Genomic DNA, 16,918 nt, shown 5'->3' with positions numbered 1-16,918 from the left:
CGGGCGCTCCCGCGGCCGGCAGGGGGCAGCGCGGCGCCGCCCTGAGAGGCGCTGACGGGCGGCCCCGCCCCCGCCCGCCCCGCGCTGCCGCCGCCACCGCCACCGCCTGGGGCGGAAGCGAGGGCGAGCGGCGGCCGGTGCTGCGCCGCGGGGAGCGGGCATGGCGGACGGGGCGCGCTCGCTGCGTGGCGGCAGCCCGGCCTCCAGCCCGGTGCTGGGCGGGCGGGGCCGCTCCGCGGGGGCGGCGGCGGCCGGGGGGAGCAGCCCGCCGGGCCACAGCTTCCGCAGGGTGACCCTCACCAAGCCCACCTTCTGCCACTACTGCACCGACTTCATCTGGGGGCTGGCCGGCTACCAGTGCGAGGGTAAGGGAGCGGCGGGCAGGGACGGACGGGGGTGAGGGGGGCAGCCTGCCGGGGAGAGGGGCCGGGCCGGGCCGGGCGCCGAGCGGGCTGGGGCGGGTGCGGGTCGTGCGGGACCTGCTGGGAACGGCCGCCGCGTCCTGGGCGGGATGGGGACGGGCGGGGAAAAACGGCGAAAAATTATACAAATAAAAATAACAAAATTCCAATAATTAAAATCCTAATAGTAAAAACCATCATATAATTATAGAATCACTTCGGTTGGAAGAGACTCTCAAGATCATCGAGTCCAACCATAGCCCAACTCTAGCACTAAACCATGTCCCTGAGAACCTCATCTGTATGTCTTTGAAACACCTACACTCTACTAAAAAAAAATCTAACAATAGTAAAATAAAAATTCTAGTAATAATGGTACATTCTAAAAATAAAATTGTAAAAGTACAATACTAAAAATTCTATTAGTAACAGATTCCAATAATAAATTATAACAACAGTGTTACTAAATATTCTACTATTACAAATTCTAATAAATTCTAACCATACTATTAATTATAACTATAATAATAAGTGATAGTAAATTGCAATAAGAATAATAATAATTCTGGTAATAATAATAAAATTTCTAACAATAATAGTAAAAAGTTGGAGGTGTGGCACTGCCTGCTCCTGACACAGGTATTTGCTGTGATCCATCGCTGCCCATCCCGGGAGTGATCTCTGTGAGCACTGGCCACCCTGGCCGGTCAGTCTCCTGCAGTGGAGACATCCTGTGGGTGCCATGATTTGCCAAAATGCCCGATGCAATGGAGGAGCCCACGACCTGCATGGAGTTTGAACCTTTAAGCCTGGGCTGATGTGCCAGGGAGGGGAGAAGGGATTGCAGGTTCACCTTGCTGACCCTGTGGCAGTGGAGGTTCCTGGAGGTGACAAAATTATGGCCTGTTATGATGCAGCGAAACCAAATGAAATCGTAGGGAAAACAGCAGTTGTCCATCTCCCATTTCAAAAAAAGCTCCCCTAAAAACCCCAAACAGCACCTTCATGCCTTCTTGAGCATGGGCAGCCTACCTGGCTTGAGTTGCATCTCCAAGTCACGTCTGGAGGAGCTGGGCTGTACAAGAACCTCATTGTTCTGGTGGTATCAGACAAGGCTGTGGGTGCAGAGCAAGTACCCTGCAGTGCTTCGAGTAGCTCCTGCCTTTTGTCATTGCCATGAGTGAAGAGGGTGTGTGATTAAGTTGGGTGAAAGTCATGTTCCAGTGTGGTTCAAAAAAAGGCCTGAAAGAATGATTTTATAGTTGCTTAAAACTTTGTTGAGTGATCTGTCTGTCGTTCTGTTGCGTAGCAGAAAGTCACTGCCTAGAGCAAAAAAACCCAAACTCGAGTGAAAATTCCGTAAGTTATGAAAATGCACAAAGCTAGTCTTTTATAGTCTTCTATTAAATCACAACCTTAAAAGTCACAGAAGTGGGCATTCAGGTGCGAGTTTTGTTACTTGAAGAGCTGAGTGGCTTTGATATGCTAACAGATAACAAAATGTGAGAGGCCAGGATGTCTCACTTTTTTTTTTTTTTTTTTTCCATTCAAATACTATGTACATAAACATAGTGCGTAGCTGTAACTTGAATTTAGGGTCTTTTCCTAGCTTGGAAACTGGGCTGACATTTTGTGATCTGGAATTGTTTTTGCTCTTTGGCTTTTTAGGTTGAGTTTTGTGTAAGGATCGTTAGCACAACTGTCTAATGACTGTTTGTGCTAATGAGCCACTTGCAAGCTATCCTGTTAGGGTACCTCTTTTAAATCCATGTCTGAAACCTCCATCCCAAACAAGTAGTCTGAGTGAGGGGTAATGAGACAGAGAGAAATGCTCTTTATTAGCTGTAACATTCCCTGCTTAGAGTGGGGGGAAAACCCTGTAATGGAACCTGGCACCTCAGTGCTTCCTTTGGGTGAAGAACTGACTTATTTTTATTCCTTTTTCTGTTTTCAACCAGCTATATTCAGCATTGTGTTTGTCTTTTCCAACAACTTACTGCTAAACAACAAATTTCAAAAATACCTGATAGGTCATTTGCTGATGGTGGCTGCTTTTGATAGCCATGCATACACCCTTGTACCTTGTTGCATAGCTTGGCAGCTCATTCTTTCCAAGTTACTTAATATAATAAATGCTGATATGATTTCTTGAATAAACTTTTAAGTAAATTCCATTTAATACCTACCTGCTTGTCACATGTGCTTTAACTAATGGAGTTTGATCATTGTTCTTTAGAAAGTAATTAAAGGATGACCTCTAGGAGTGCCAAGCTGGTTAAAATTAAAAAAAAAAAACCCAAAAGCAAAACCACCTAGCTTTTAGTGCAGGAAGTGTTTGCAGTAGACAGGAAGAACTTGGTAGCTAATTCTTTGTCTTCTCCCCAGAGAGACTAGGATTGCACATGTAATTGCAGCTGACCTGCTGTTGTCTTTGTTGGGACTTACTTTGATAAACCACCTACAGGCTTCAAAGTCAAGCCATTGAGTGTCCCTTTTCTGGGTGAATTTGCAGTGATTTTTGTTCCAAATCTGTGGGTTCAAGGTGTTCAGTCTTCTGATGCTGTTTGTGTTGATGTTCCCTGAAGCTGGTCTTGATCAAAACAGAAAGTTTCCAAACTTTGCAGGAAACTAAGCACGCCGATGACAAGACTCCATCAGTTCATGAAAGGAGGAAAGGAAAAAAACAACCTTCTGCCTATCATTATTTGAGTAGCCTAAATTACCTGGATTTGAGTTTTAATTGTGATTGCGCTTTTGACCTTTGGATAATGGTGCCTTGTGTAAGTGAATGATCAGGTCTGTGGAGTTTTACAGTAAACTTATCAAATACTCAGCAGACTGACACATGCTCACGTGGCTTACATGGCTGTGTAGCAAAACCATAAGAAAGTACAATGAATTACTTTAAATTTCTGGCAGTGCAGGCCAAGATAAGTGGTCCTTCCGTTTTCTTCACACGGACTCTGAAAAATGCACAGAAGAGATGCTCTGATGCTCTCTGTACAAGGCACAAAGTGTCCTGGATCTAGTCCCTCTGTTTGGAAGTCAGATACTGCTTTCCTCTCCAGTTCAGGACTACCACTGCCGTTGATGGTGCTTTGTCCAGGACAGGGGGTTCTCTTGGGGAGAATTGCAGCTCTTTTGCTAGATTTGCAAGGTATTTTTGTGAGTGCAATTTTTCAGGGAAGGCAGTAGTCTTTCTGTGTGGGTTAGTTGGGTCTGAAGATGCCACCGTATGAAACTTTTGTGCACGTAGTCTCAGTCAATCAGACTTGCAGCTGTGGTTTATTTTTTCTTTCTTCCCCCGCTCCCCGCCCCACAAATTTGTTTTCTGTAAACCCTTTGTAAACGACTCTTTATTTTTCTTAACACTTTACTCTTTGTAGCTGTCACTTCCTTTGATAAGTGTGTGTGTGAAAGCGTAAGTGATGTTTAGATTGTAACATGAACAATGACTCTCTTATATTGCTCTTGCTTTCCAAAGCCTGGTCATTTTAGTTTTGAATGAGTTTAAATTTCCTCAGGCTTGGCAAGGAAGAGTCAGTGTAAGTGTCTGGATTTCTGTGCATGTGTGTGCACACCTTAAAAATGAGAAATACTAAATGTATGAAGTCTGTATAAGAAGTAGAGTTGAATTCTTATTGGTAGTGCACAGAAGAACCAATTTCATACATTAAAAAATAGCTAGCAGATATTTTAATTTGACATTTGAGATGTATTTTAGCTACCAATAAATACATTTCTTTTCACAGTGCCTTTTTTTTTTGGTTAAAAATATTTTATAAAAAATGTAGGAAGAATTGTGAATCTGTACATTTTGGGGCCTATAAAGATTTCCAGTGCTATAAGTCTTTCTAATGTGAACTTGATTTGGTTTATTTTAGCCAAAGGTAAAATGTGGGGGATTTAAGTACTAAGCAAGTCGATTAGCAATTTTAACACAATTGTTTAGCTATTTTTAGGTGGTTTATATCTATCTATCTATCTATCTGTATTTATATCTTTAATTATAGCACTTATTAGAAGCTACTGTCAGGGAACTCTTTTGACATGTTCTGTGTCTGTTTCTACTAGGGAAATGTCATTTGAAGAGGTAGGGTACTTTTTTTGACATGAGGGCACTAAGTAAAATAATACTTTGGGAAATATCCTTCTTTTCTGGTGTGGTGGTTTTGTGTTCTGTGGTTTCTGTAGGGTTTTCTTGGGGCGGGGGGTTGTCGTTGTGTTTGTTTTTTGTTTCGTTTTCATTTGGGTTTTTTTTGGTTTTTTTTTAAGGCTTTGTATTCTAAGGAGAACCTCCAAACTTATTCCAAGACACAGAAATCCTTTTCTCTCCTAATTTGGTTTAGATATTGGTTGACAACACTGCAGCTTTTCCAGAATAAAATTTACATGGTGAACTGGAGTTCTGTTTATGCCATAAATCTCTGATTTAAAGAAGACAGCAATGAAGCTGCTGTGATTTGTACAGGCGTTGTCTTGCCCAGACATGGGCAAGCTGTGTTGTGCCTTGGTGGTACAGGAGAACCTGGAGATGTTCAGACAGCATCTCTGATGGAAATGCACATTCTGGACATGTTTTGAATGGGGTCCACTCCATTTAGACTCTTCTAAGTAACTGGAGTGAGATAGGGAAGGCGTGTTTTAGTTTAAAGCTGGGAGTTTGACCTACAGGGATTTTGCAGGGATTTGGAAATGGTATCAGGGAATAAAGCAATGAGGAACAATCCCCTTGAACTCTCATCCTCTCTGGTGAGTTTGGTTGTTGGCACAGGCAGCTGGAACTTCCTTGACCCTGCTGGTTCCCTTCAGCTGGGTGTTGAGGGAAGATCATGGTGTATCAGATTCCTCAGAAAGTCTTCATGCTTGCCATTCAGAAATAAAACAAATTATTCCTTCTTCTGACGACCTTGGCTTGCTTTTGCTGCATTTTGAACTAAAAAATAAAAGCTGCAAAAATGTAAAACTGCAGTGAAATCTTGCTTATATCCCTTGATCAGTTTGTGTTTTCGGGACTTGCTCACTTTATTCTGTAGTGGCTTCCTTGTCAGAGGCGAGGCCTTTCCATGCAACAATAAGATATTTGATGTTGAGATGCAATGTGCGGTTGTGGTTGAGGTGTTGTTAAGGGGGTGTCACTTAGATTTAAAACTTAGATTGAGCTATGTGACTCTGAATCCATCTTGGTAACAAACACGAAGGCTGTCAGAAAAGAAAGAAAGAAAAAAGAAAAAAAACAACAAAAAAACCCACACAACAACCCAGGAACAAATAAAGCCTCACTCCCCAAAAGAAAACCTGTCACAGAAACTTAGCTCAGTTCTGGTCAAACTGAAGCATGTTGGGAGACATATTTGGAGGATTGACTGACACACTGAAAGATGCACCTTACTAACTGGTCTGGATTTGGAGGATAATTCATTTTGTACTGGAGAATTTATGCTTTTCCTCATCTCCTTCTGGCAGTGCTTCAGAGGATAATATCATTGTCACCATCAGTGATGCAGAGGGAAGGACAGGGACCGTTGCGAGGATGCACACAGCTTTTGTAGCTGGAAGCTATATTTTGTGCTGATAGTGTTATCCCAGATTTCAGTCCAGAAATTCAATTATGTAGGAAATAACTTACTAGAGAAAGTACTAAAGCCAGTAATCCAATACCGGGCTTTGCGCAGCACTTTCGTATCTCATCTGTGTTACCACCTCAGCCTGACTCAGTGGTAGATGACAAAAGCAATAAAGAAGGTGTGCATCAATCCATCGTGGTCTGGAGCAGCTGCAGCTGGCTCTCTGCAGGTTTTCTTTCTAGATGATCTTTCATCTCATATTGCTTACACTTGGTATAGTCACGTGTTACCCAGCCATCTTCTAGTCTAATACCCTCTGATTCTTTCCATCTCACAGTGAAATTTTTCTGTCTTCCTCTGGTAAGTTTCCTGTGGATCGTAGTTCTTGCAGTGTGGTGCTAAGGATCTGAAAAGCCTTTTATTCTTTCTTGTGGTTGTGTAGGAGATAAATGCCTGACTGGTTATTTCTTTCTGAGAAACAAAGGACATTGAACTCTAAGGCTTTCACCATAAAATACTTTCTAAGCACTGTACTGAGACATTTAACAATGTTTTCTTTAAAACTGCACTTGCCTGTTCGTATTTTCTGTGATGTTTGCATACAGTAGCTGTGTATTTCCCCTTGGTTCAGGTTTGACTGAACAAGTACATTTTGGTAACACCTCCCCTTTCTCTAGAGATGGTCTGCATTCTGTCTTTATAGATGTGGAAGTTTGTATTAAAAGAGTATATAGCACATCTTACTCAGAAACGCATCTCTCTGTGGATGATTGCTCTGTCCTCCTTCAGTTTTAGTCATCACCAGGTTTTTTAGTAGTGATGTTACTTTTATTTCAATAAAATACCTGATACCTTTAGACAGTATCTCAGGGTTTTCCATGTGAAAGAAAAAAAAAAAGTGATTAGCCAATCACTTTGCATGGGCAATTGCTTTATAGCAAGGGATGTCTCATGTACAATGGGCATTTATTACCCAAGTGTAGGTTATGATATTTAGGTGGGACTTCCTGCTTATAGCACCCTGGTGGGTTACATGCAAGGTTTTCACTTTTCATTCTCCTCTTGGCAGTTGGTAACGGATGTTTCTGTTGATTCCCCTCCCTCCCCTCTTGTCCAAGGATAAGGAATTTTGCTGCATTGTTTCCACTGGGTTCTCTTTGGGCAGGGTCCATGTTGCTTGTCTGGTTTCTCCTCTTTGATGGCATGCTCTTTATAATTCATCTGTAATGTTGTTTTTCTGCTTACTATCCCATACTAACCTGGTTTTCTTGTTGATTTTGGAGCTCTCTTCTCACATGGCAACTTTGAATTATCTTTGAATCAAGCTGCCCCAGGATGACCTTTGCTTCTTGGTTATGTTGTTGGTTTCTTCCAGAGTAGTTTGTAACACTGTACTCATCAGCTCATCTGTCTTCCTTCTGGACTACTTGTTGCTCGTTAAGACCATCCTGAGCTGACTTAGAAAAATACGTTTGTGGAATTGTTTTTGCAGTACCTGTTGAAATCAGGTGACTGAGTTAATGTTCACAGAATCACTGAATGTTAGGGGTTGGAAGGGACCTCAAAAGCTCATCCAGTCCAATCCCCTCGCTGGTGCAGGAACACCCAGATGAGGTTACACAGGAATGTGTCCAGGCGGGTTTTGAATGTCTCCGGAGTAGGAGACTCCACAACCTCCCTGGGCATCCTGTTCCAGTGCTCTATCACCCTCACTGAGAAGAAGTTTCTTCTCATATATAAGTGGAACCTCTTGTGTTCCACTTTGAACCCATTATCCCTGGTCTTGCCATTGTTTGTCACTGAGAGGAGCCTGGCTCCATCCTCCTGACACTCACCCTTTACATTAATAAGGTCACCTCTTAGTCTCCTCTTCTCCAAGCTAAAGAGACCCAGCTCTCTCAGCCTTTCCTCACACAGGAGATGCTCCACTCCCTTAATCATCTTGGTTGCCCTCCGCTGGACTCTCTCCAGCAGTTCCTTGTCCTTCTGGAACTGAGAGGCCCAGAACTGGATGCAATATTCCAGGTGCGGTCTCACCAGGGCAGAGTAGACGGGGAGGAGAACCTCTCTCGACGTACTAAGCACCCTCCTTCTAATACACCCCAGGATGCCATTGGCCTTCCTGGCCACAAGGGCACAGTGCTGGCTCATGGTCATCCTGCTGTCCACCAGGACCCCCAGGTCCCTTTCCCCTACACTGCTCTCTAACAGGTCGTTCCCCAATTTCTACTAGAACCTGGGGTTGTTCCTGCCCAGATGCAAGACTCTACACTTGCCCTTGTTATATTTCATTAAATTTCTCCCCGCCCAACTCTCCAGCCTGTCCAGGTCTCTGGATGGCAGCACAGCCTTCTGGTGTGTCAGCCACTCCTCCCAGCTTGGTGTCATCAGCAAACTTGCTGACAGTGCACTTTAGTCCCTCATCCAAGTCATTGATGAATATACTGAATAATACTGGCCCCAGTACTGACCCCTGAGGCACTCCACTAGATACAGACCTCCAACTGGACTCTGCCCATTGACCATGATTCTCTGGCTTCTTTCCTTCAGCCAGTTCGCAGTCCACCTCACTACCCGATCGTCCAGACTGCACTGCCTCAGTTTAGCTGTGAGGATGCTGTGGGAGACTGTGTCAAATGCTTTACTGAAATCAAGGTAGACCACATCCACCGCTTTGCCATCATCTGTCCACCTGGTTGTGTCTGCATAAAAGGCTATGGGGTTGGTCAGGCATGACTTCCACTTGATGAAGCCATGTTGGTGGCCCCTAATGACCCTCTTCTGCTTGAAATGCCTTGAGATGCCACCAAGGATGAGTTGTTACATCACCTTTCCAGGGATGGAGGTGAGACTGACTGGTCTATAGTTACCTGGGTACTCCTTCCTGCCCTTTTTGAAGACTGGAGTGACATTTGGGTTCCTCCAGCCCTCAGGCACCTCTCCCATTTCCCAAGACTTGGCAAAGATGATGGAGAGTGGTCCAGCAGTGACGTCAGCCAGCTCCCTCAGCAACCACGGGTGCATCCCATACAGACCCATGGATTTATGGATGTCCAGATTGCCTAACTGCTCCCTAACCCAGTCCTCATCAACCAAGGCAAATTCCTCCATTGTCCTGCCTTCCTCTGGGGCCTCAGCGGTACGGGGCTCCTCAGGACATCTTCCAGCAGAGTAGACAGATACAAAGGCGGCATTCAGTAACTCTGGCTTGTCTGTATCTTCAGTCACCAGGGCACCCACCTCCTTCATCAGTGGGCCTACATTGCCTCTGGTGTTAGTTTTATCTGCCACATATTTGAAAAAGCTCTTTCTGTTGTCCTTGACCCCTCTTGCCACGTTTAATTCTAAGGAGGCCTTAGCTTTTCTAGTTGACTCCCTACATCGTCTGACAACAGCCTTATATTCTCCCCAAGTGTCCAGCCCCTCCTTCCATGATCTGTCAACTCTTCTCTTCCACTTGAGTTTGCCCAGCAGTTCCTTGTTTAACCACGCAGGTCTCCTGGCTCCCTTCCTTGACTTCCTACGTGTCAGGATGCTCTGATCTTGATCTTTGTAGAAGTGGTCCCTGAACACTAACCAGCTATCTTGGTCCCCTTTTCCTTCAAGCAGCCTTGCCCATGGGATTTCCCCTAGCAATTGTTTGAAAAGGCCAGAGTTTGCCCTGCTGAAGTCCAGGGTTGCAATTCTGTTTGCTATTCAGTTCCTGCCAGACGAGATCCTGAACTCCACCATTTCATGGCTGCCGCAACAAAGGCAGCCCTCAACCTTTACTGCTTCAACCAGACCCTCCTTGTTAGTGAGGATGAGGTCCAGCAGTGCACCTCTCCTAGTCGGCTCCTCCACCATTTGCATCAGAAAGTTATCAAGGCACTGGAGGAACCTCCTCACCCTGATCTGGTGGCCTGTAATAGACACCCACAACAGTATCACCCCTACCAGCCTGCCCCTTAATTCTTACCCATAGACTCTCAACTCGCTCCTCATCTGTGCCCGGACAGTACTCAATACATTGTAGTTGCCCTCTCACATAGAGAGCAACTCCACCACCATGCCTGGCTGTCCTGTCTTTCCTGAAAAGGACATAGCCATCCGTGACCACATTCCAGTCATGTGCGCTGTCCCACCATGTCTCTGTAATTGCCACCAGGTCATAAACTCCTGACCGAACACAGGTTTTTAACTACTTCTGCTTATTCATCTATTTAATTTGACTCAGCTCCAGTGGGAAAAGAACAGGATGTATGTATAGCATATAGGCCTTTCTAAATGGTAAGGTAATATGTGCTGATCACCTCCTGTTCATTTTTTCCCTACCCTTTTTGTTTAATAGCACCTTTCAGTTTTGAGAGAAGGCTGTCAGAAAACACTCTCAAGCAGAGAGCAAAAACTAACATTTGTGTATCACAATGTGATAAAGAACTAAGTGGAAGTGTGCTTCTTTTTTTCTAAATGTGCTACCACAGTATTCTTCCTTTTAAACCATACTGTTGCCTACTTTTGTCTCCCTTGTGGAAGCTTCTTATTCAATGGAGTACAGTCAACCCCTAATTTCACTTCCTCTTTTTATTTAAATATTTTTATTTGCTTGGCTCTGGAAGAATGTGGATCTGTGCACGCGTGTGTATATATTACTTAGTGGATCCGGTGGTTTAGCGGATGAGGGAGAGGCTGTGGATGTTGTGTATTTTGGTAAAGTGTTTGACACCATTTCCCACAGCAGTCTCCTGGAGAAGCTGGCAGCTCATGGCCTGGATGGGTGTACTCTGCGAGGGATAAAGAACTGGCTGGAGGGCCAGGCTCAAAGAGTGATGGTGAATGGAACCAAATCCAGTTGGCAGCCAGTCATAAGTGGTGTTCCCCAGGGCTCAGTATTGGGGCCAGTTCTGTTTAATCTCTTTGTCAATGATCTGGATGAAGGGATTGAATGCACCCTCAGTAAATTTGCAGATGACACCAAGTTGGGTGGCAGTGTTGATCTGCTGGAGGGTAGGAAGGCCATACAGAGGGATCTGGACCAGCTGGATCATTGGGCTGAGGCCAATTGTATGAGGTTTAACAAGGCCAAGTGCTGGGTCCTGCACTTGGGGCACAACAACCCCAGGCAGCGCTACAGGCTCCGGGAAGAGTGTCTGGAAAGCTGCCTGGAGGAAAAGGATCTGGGGGTGTTGATTGACAGCCGGCTGAACATGAGACAGCAGTGTGCTCAGGTGGCCAAAAAGGCCAAGAGCATCCTGGCTTGTATCAGGAATAGCGTGGCCAGCAGGACTAGAGAAGTGATTGTGCCACTGTACTCAGCACTGATGAGGCCCCACCTTGTATCCTGTGTTCAGTTTTGGGCCCCTCAACAGGAAAGACATTGCCCTTCTCTGAACTCTCTCCAGCACCCCAGCGAAGCTGGTGAGGGGTCTGGAGCACAAGTGTGATGGCTGAGGGAACTGGGGCTGTTCAGCCTGGAGAAAAGGAGGCTGAGGGGAGACCTTATGGCTGTCTGCAACTACCTGAAAGGAGGCTGGAGCATGGAGGGTGTTGGTCTCTTCTCCCAAATAGCAAGTTAGGGGATGAGAGGAAATGGCCTCAAGTTGTGTGAGGGAGGTTTCAGATTGGATATTAGGAGAAAATTGTTCACAGAAAGGACTATCAAGCATTGGAGCAGGCTGCCCAGGGAAGTGGTGGAGTCACCATCCCTGGAGGTGTTTAAAAGCCATTTAGATGAGGTTCTTAGGGACATGATTTAGTGCCAGAGTTGGATTATAGTTGGACTTGATAATCTCGAGGATCTCTTGCAACCGAAGTTATTCTATGATTCTATGTTCATACATATATATTCACATATATGTATATATGTGAAGAACACATGCATTTGTGTTTTTATATGTTTGTTGTTTTTCTCTGTTTTAAATTGAATATATGTTATTTATTTGGAAGTATATTTAGGATTATGAATGTAATATGCTGTTATTGCTCACCTGCTTGGCTTCTTTTTGAATAACACTAATATGATATAAGTGCCATGCCACTTGTCATGTAAGCATATTATTGTTTGAGATCTAAAGCAACTAGAAGTGAGAATAAAAACTACAGTGTTTGACCACAATTTAATCTGTCCGTGAAGGTTTTACATACAGAAGACTGCTAGAGGCATTCCAAATACTTTCTAAATAGGTGTGCTTGGGTGAAATCGAATGATTTGAACTTCCGGTGTTAAAATAGGAGCAGTGTCTTGTTCTGCAGTGTAATATTAGATTGGAGTGGCTAGGAAACAGGGCTTCCAGTTTTAATGCAAGAATATGTAGCCAAAAAAAAATCTGTTCCTCATTTAATTTCTTTCTCCTCAGCAGAATCTGTCACATTTTAATGTTTTGGTTTGTTATGATGTAATTCAGGAAATGAGTCTGTCCTTCTTCTGCAGTAGTTTCCCTACAGTGTGTGGAGATAAGAACTGGTACACCTTGTTAACCAGCGAGTGTAGGAGTGCTCCATAACCAGTTCTGTTAGTGTTTCAGACATAAATACTTTGTCAGTGCTGAAATCATTGCGTGGCTGGGAGCAAAAGAAGGCAGAAGAATACAAGGAAATTACTAAGATTCCTCTGAGCATGCAGAGGGCATGAGGGAAGGATCTGAGCATAAAGTGAAAAGGCTAGTCCTGTTTGAGACTGGGGATGCTCTCTTTCAGAATCAAAAATGCTTCTTGTGAGATGAAGAATTTTCTTCAGGATCTAGTTAGGATGCCAGAATGAGTGTAAATCATTGCACATACAATTTTCATGGGAAACTCATCAGGACTACCAGTCCTGGAATGTGTGTGTTATAGAAAGAAGCCCTTGGACTTGCAACAAACTTATGTGCTCAGTAGCATGACCTAGGAAAAACGGCTTTTTCATATTACATCTCTTCTCAAAATAGTGTTGATACAGAGGACTGGAAAAGCAAATTTCAGATTTCTTGGATATTCACAAGTATTTAGAGTGTTTGAAAGTCTCAAGACACAATTTTGTGTGGCCATGAATGCCATTGGGTGTGGTGGTGGCACGGCACCTCGCTGGGACAGTTGTGGCTGGCAGGTGTACACGTGAGCTGTGTGCAGTGTGTCTGCCCTTGCTGCTGGACAGTTGTCATGGGTGGTCATGGCTGCTCTTCCATAAGTAATGACAGTCCCTTTATCCCAGAAAGGGTTGAAACTTGAGGAAAATGGCACTTGGAGTTTATATTTTATACTCCAACTCTCTGTCTGCATGCTGGGGAGACTTAACTCTGCAAATAGAAGATGCTGAGTGAGAAACTGAGCATGTGACCCCAAATTAGGAGGTGTGAAAGCAGAGGCATAACCTTAAAACCAAAAATAAGTGAAAAGATTTCTGTTTTGGTTTCTGTGCCATTGACTTGTTTGCCTGTTGTTTCTCTTGTGAAGAAGAGAAGTTAACCGGTGCCACATGTTCCCAACAGCACCTGAGACTATCAGGCCTCCACAGTTGAATCCTTTCTCAGAAATAAACTGAAGTAGGAGGTAAAAATACCATAATGTTTAAACTACCCTTCATAACAAACAAGTATCATCGTGTCCATTCTGGTTTTGACCTCTTTCATTCTGTTCCTCTTTGGAGCTCCTCTGGGGCAAGGAGAAGTTGTCTGGGAAGTGCTTTGAGATTTCTTGAACCTATTGTATTTTTCATTCAAGCACTTTTTCTTCAGGAACAGCAAGTAGATTATTTAAAAATTAGATCCTCCTCCCCTTCCTTTTCCCAAGTCTGGAAAGAGGATGGAGATGGATTACACTTATTCAGTACTTTTGCTCAATGTAACTTTTTTTCTAAGTATGGTCTTATGGGAAGCCTTCAGAGCCTTTCAGCATGTGTTGGTAATTCATGTGTATAAATTAATAGCTGATTACCTTACATAGTATATTAAGAGCAAGTGCTACAAGAACTTGCCTTGCTAGTCAGATTGATTAAATAAAACACAAGAACAAACCAAAATAAACAAAACCTTGAGACCATTTGGTCCCTCTTTAGGAAAAATGTATAGTTTCTTGGGAGTAAATTTTGAATTTTACTGTTTTGTTAATGGAGCTATTGTACCTTTGAAGTTCTGGTGTACTCATAAGTGGTGTATATAACTTGACACCACAGGCTTCTGTTCTCTAGATGTAAAAGCTCATCTTTTATGAATTATATATAATCTTATGTGACAGAGACTATTCCTTAAATTCAAGATAGTTGTAGTCCTGGTTCTCATAACTAGCTAAAGCCTAAGTGGTAGAATTGAAATTCTCACTCAACAGGTATCTTTTTAAAATGCTTGATATTCATAACAAAATTAAGAACTAGCACCCTCAGTTTGCTAGCCTTTTTGGAAATAGTGCCTTGCGAGTGGTTTATTTTCCTCTGATTCACCACTGTATGAATCATTTGCCTTTAGTTTACTGACTATGTCAATATTCTCGTAGCAACCACGTTGAAGAAAATACTGAATGTACTTGCCGAGTTAGCACAGGACCCGTTTCTTTGCTTTTTCACCTTTTTTCCCCCGCCCCCCCTCTCTTTCCTTTCCAGCTCTCTTTTACTCAAACCCTATATTTGCCTGTCCATGATGCAGCTTGGAAATAAAGCCCTATAGGAATGAGGTAGAGGTTGCCATGGCAACTGGGGGTGTTTTTGTTGTGTTTTTTTCCTTCACTCTTTCTTTTGTGATAGGAAGTGTTGAGATGCCCTAGATAATGCTGAGATTACCTCAGTTAAAAGAGGAGGAACACTTATCTTGGGGTTATATATGTATCAATAATTTGGCCTACATTTTAATTGTACTCAGGATTTATTTTAAAATTACAACTGCACTTGGAGATAGGTGGGTCCGATTGTGGCTAAGATTAGCAGTTGGTTTTATTCTAGTCTCTTCAGGGTTTTTCATTCCACCTCTGTGTTCTCTGTTAGGTTTTTAAGAGGCAAGGTGGAAGGAAGCACACCTCCTAAGGCCTGCAATGCTCCTGCTTACATCACTGAGCAGAGGAGACTCATTTTACATTGAATACTGCCTGGCTCTACTTCCTTGGTCCTTTCAAAGGCTTATGTGTGTTTTAGAGGGAATTCTTGGGTTTTTTCCCCCCTAGAGGACTGAGCAAACTCACCGAAGCTCTTGGTGTGCGGGATGCATTTGCAGTGTACTTTGTGTGTCCTGGTGATATGCTCATAGGAGCAGGATTACATTATGCTGCTGTGAATTCTGTAGTGTTGAGAATGTCACCAAATCTTTGAGTACTGTGAGGGATTCCAGGCAAATGTGTCAGCCTCACAGTCTTCTGCCAAAATGCCGACATGGCTTATGAAGTCCTGCTGTGCATTGAATTCTGCTATGATCTGCCCTGTTTGTTTAAGTGTAACTCAAATTCTTCTTTTTCAAAGCTAAAGATTTTCTGCTTTTATTTCTCCTTTATAAGTGGGGAGGCATTTTGGCTTGAATATGTCAAAAATTGCATAAGTGGTAACTGGACTGATTTTTGTAGGAGACATCTGTGTTGTCCACCAGGGTTTTCAGAAACTAATTATTAAAGTATGACATTGACATTGTGATGTGTGAAGTTATGTGTCCTATATGGGGCAACCAGTGGTAGTGATGCAGGAGGACACGTACGTGGGGGCTGGAAACCTGCAGCGTTACGTTGGTTTACTAAGCATGATGAAGTTTTAGTTATAAGGATGCTTGCAGTAAATATCAAGTTGTTTTGGTGGATTTTCCCTAAAATTGAGGGCTGGGTCAGACTGCCTTGTGGTTTTTGTTGTGTTATTCTGTTCTGAATACTGTAAGCTATAGCTCTTTGTTTTGACCAGTAGCTGTGAGTCAGCTGGAGAGTGCTGATAAACAATTGACAAAGTTTCTCTTTGTAAAGGATCCCCTGAAAGCAGCGAGCTGGAGAAGCAGTTGCAGACAACAGCTGCAGGGAGTTAAGTACCATGTCTTTAGCTTTCATGACACTGGTGTGCATCTCCTGCAGTAGGTGGTTCTGTGGTCCAGCTGGGTCTTCCTTGTCACTCTCTGACCCTGCTGTCCCATTTTAATTACAGATGCTGCAGACCTGTACCTCTCTGCTCTAGCTGCTGGTTTTGATCTATGGTTCAGTTGATGGCATGGCAATGTGCAGCAGAAGGCAAGAGGCTTGAACTTAAGGCAGAGCCAGAGGAAAAGACTGATTTTAAATGGTCTTCAAGAGTCTTGTCTGTAGTGGTATCTGGTACTTGACTTTCTTCTTACCGTTGCGGCATCTTGCTGAAATGTAGAGTTGGGTGTCATTGGCAGACCTTTCTTCTCCCTTCAGGGGTGTTAGGAGCTGTAGCCTTTCATTGCAGGCACAGTGCAAGTGATCAGAAGCTTTTGTCAGGGTTCAAGCTGGTCTGACCCTTTCTAGCTGTATAAAGGCTGCAGTCTGGAAGACGTGGCAAAAAGCCGCAACTGTTACATGGGCTGGCATCTAGTTTGTATGAGCAACCTTCATCCTCTGGCGTGTACAGAAGAGCTACTGGAGTGCTTAATTGTTTGCCCTCAGATAGACAGATTTCTGTGGTTCAGAGACGATTTCTTTTCAGGATCTCAGTCTTCAGCATCACTGAGTACTACAACTGCTAGCCACCTAAGTGGTTCCTCCTCACTGGGAGGAGAGTCACAGCCATTCCAAAGGTCTGTGGCTACTGCGTGAGTGCAACTTCCTAGTAATGCATTGCCATGTTAGAATCATGCAGTGAAAAGGCAAATTCAGTGGTCAGAGGGCAAAAGCTGTGTCCTCCAGGCTCACTATGCAACTCCATGTTGTGAGTAGGCTGACTCTTCCTCTGAAGGATCTTTCATAGAATTCAAGTATTCAGTATGCAGTATTTAAGAAGAGACTGCACAGTGCCCTCAGACATATGCTGTGAACTGTGGGGTTGTCACATCCAACAGGAATTTGACTCGATGATTCTTG

General features: G+C 43.8%; 1 protein-coding gene across 1 annotated transcript in view; it reads left to right on the top strand.

Annotated features, from left to right (window-relative positions):
• The first annotated feature begins 130 nt into the window (after nt 1-130).
• The window catches only part of DGKQ (diacylglycerol kinase theta), a 100,876-nt gene continuing 84,088 nt past the window's right edge, over nt 131-16,918 (top strand). Inside the window, exon 1 of the mRNA XM_065861102.2 lies at nt 131-365. Coding sequence (XP_065717174.1) covers nt 161-365 — 205 coding nt within the window. The 5' untranslated portion in view covers nt 131-160. The remainder of the gene's footprint in view (nt 366-16,918) is intronic.

Source organism: Patagioenas fasciata, chromosome Z (assembly GCF_037038585.1).
Source record: "Patagioenas fasciata isolate bPatFas1 chromosome Z, bPatFas1.hap1, whole genome shotgun sequence".
Lineage (NCBI taxonomy): Eukaryota > Metazoa > Chordata > Aves > Columbiformes > Columbidae > Patagioenas > Patagioenas fasciata.
This window is presented reverse-complemented; position numbering and strand designations above follow the sequence as displayed.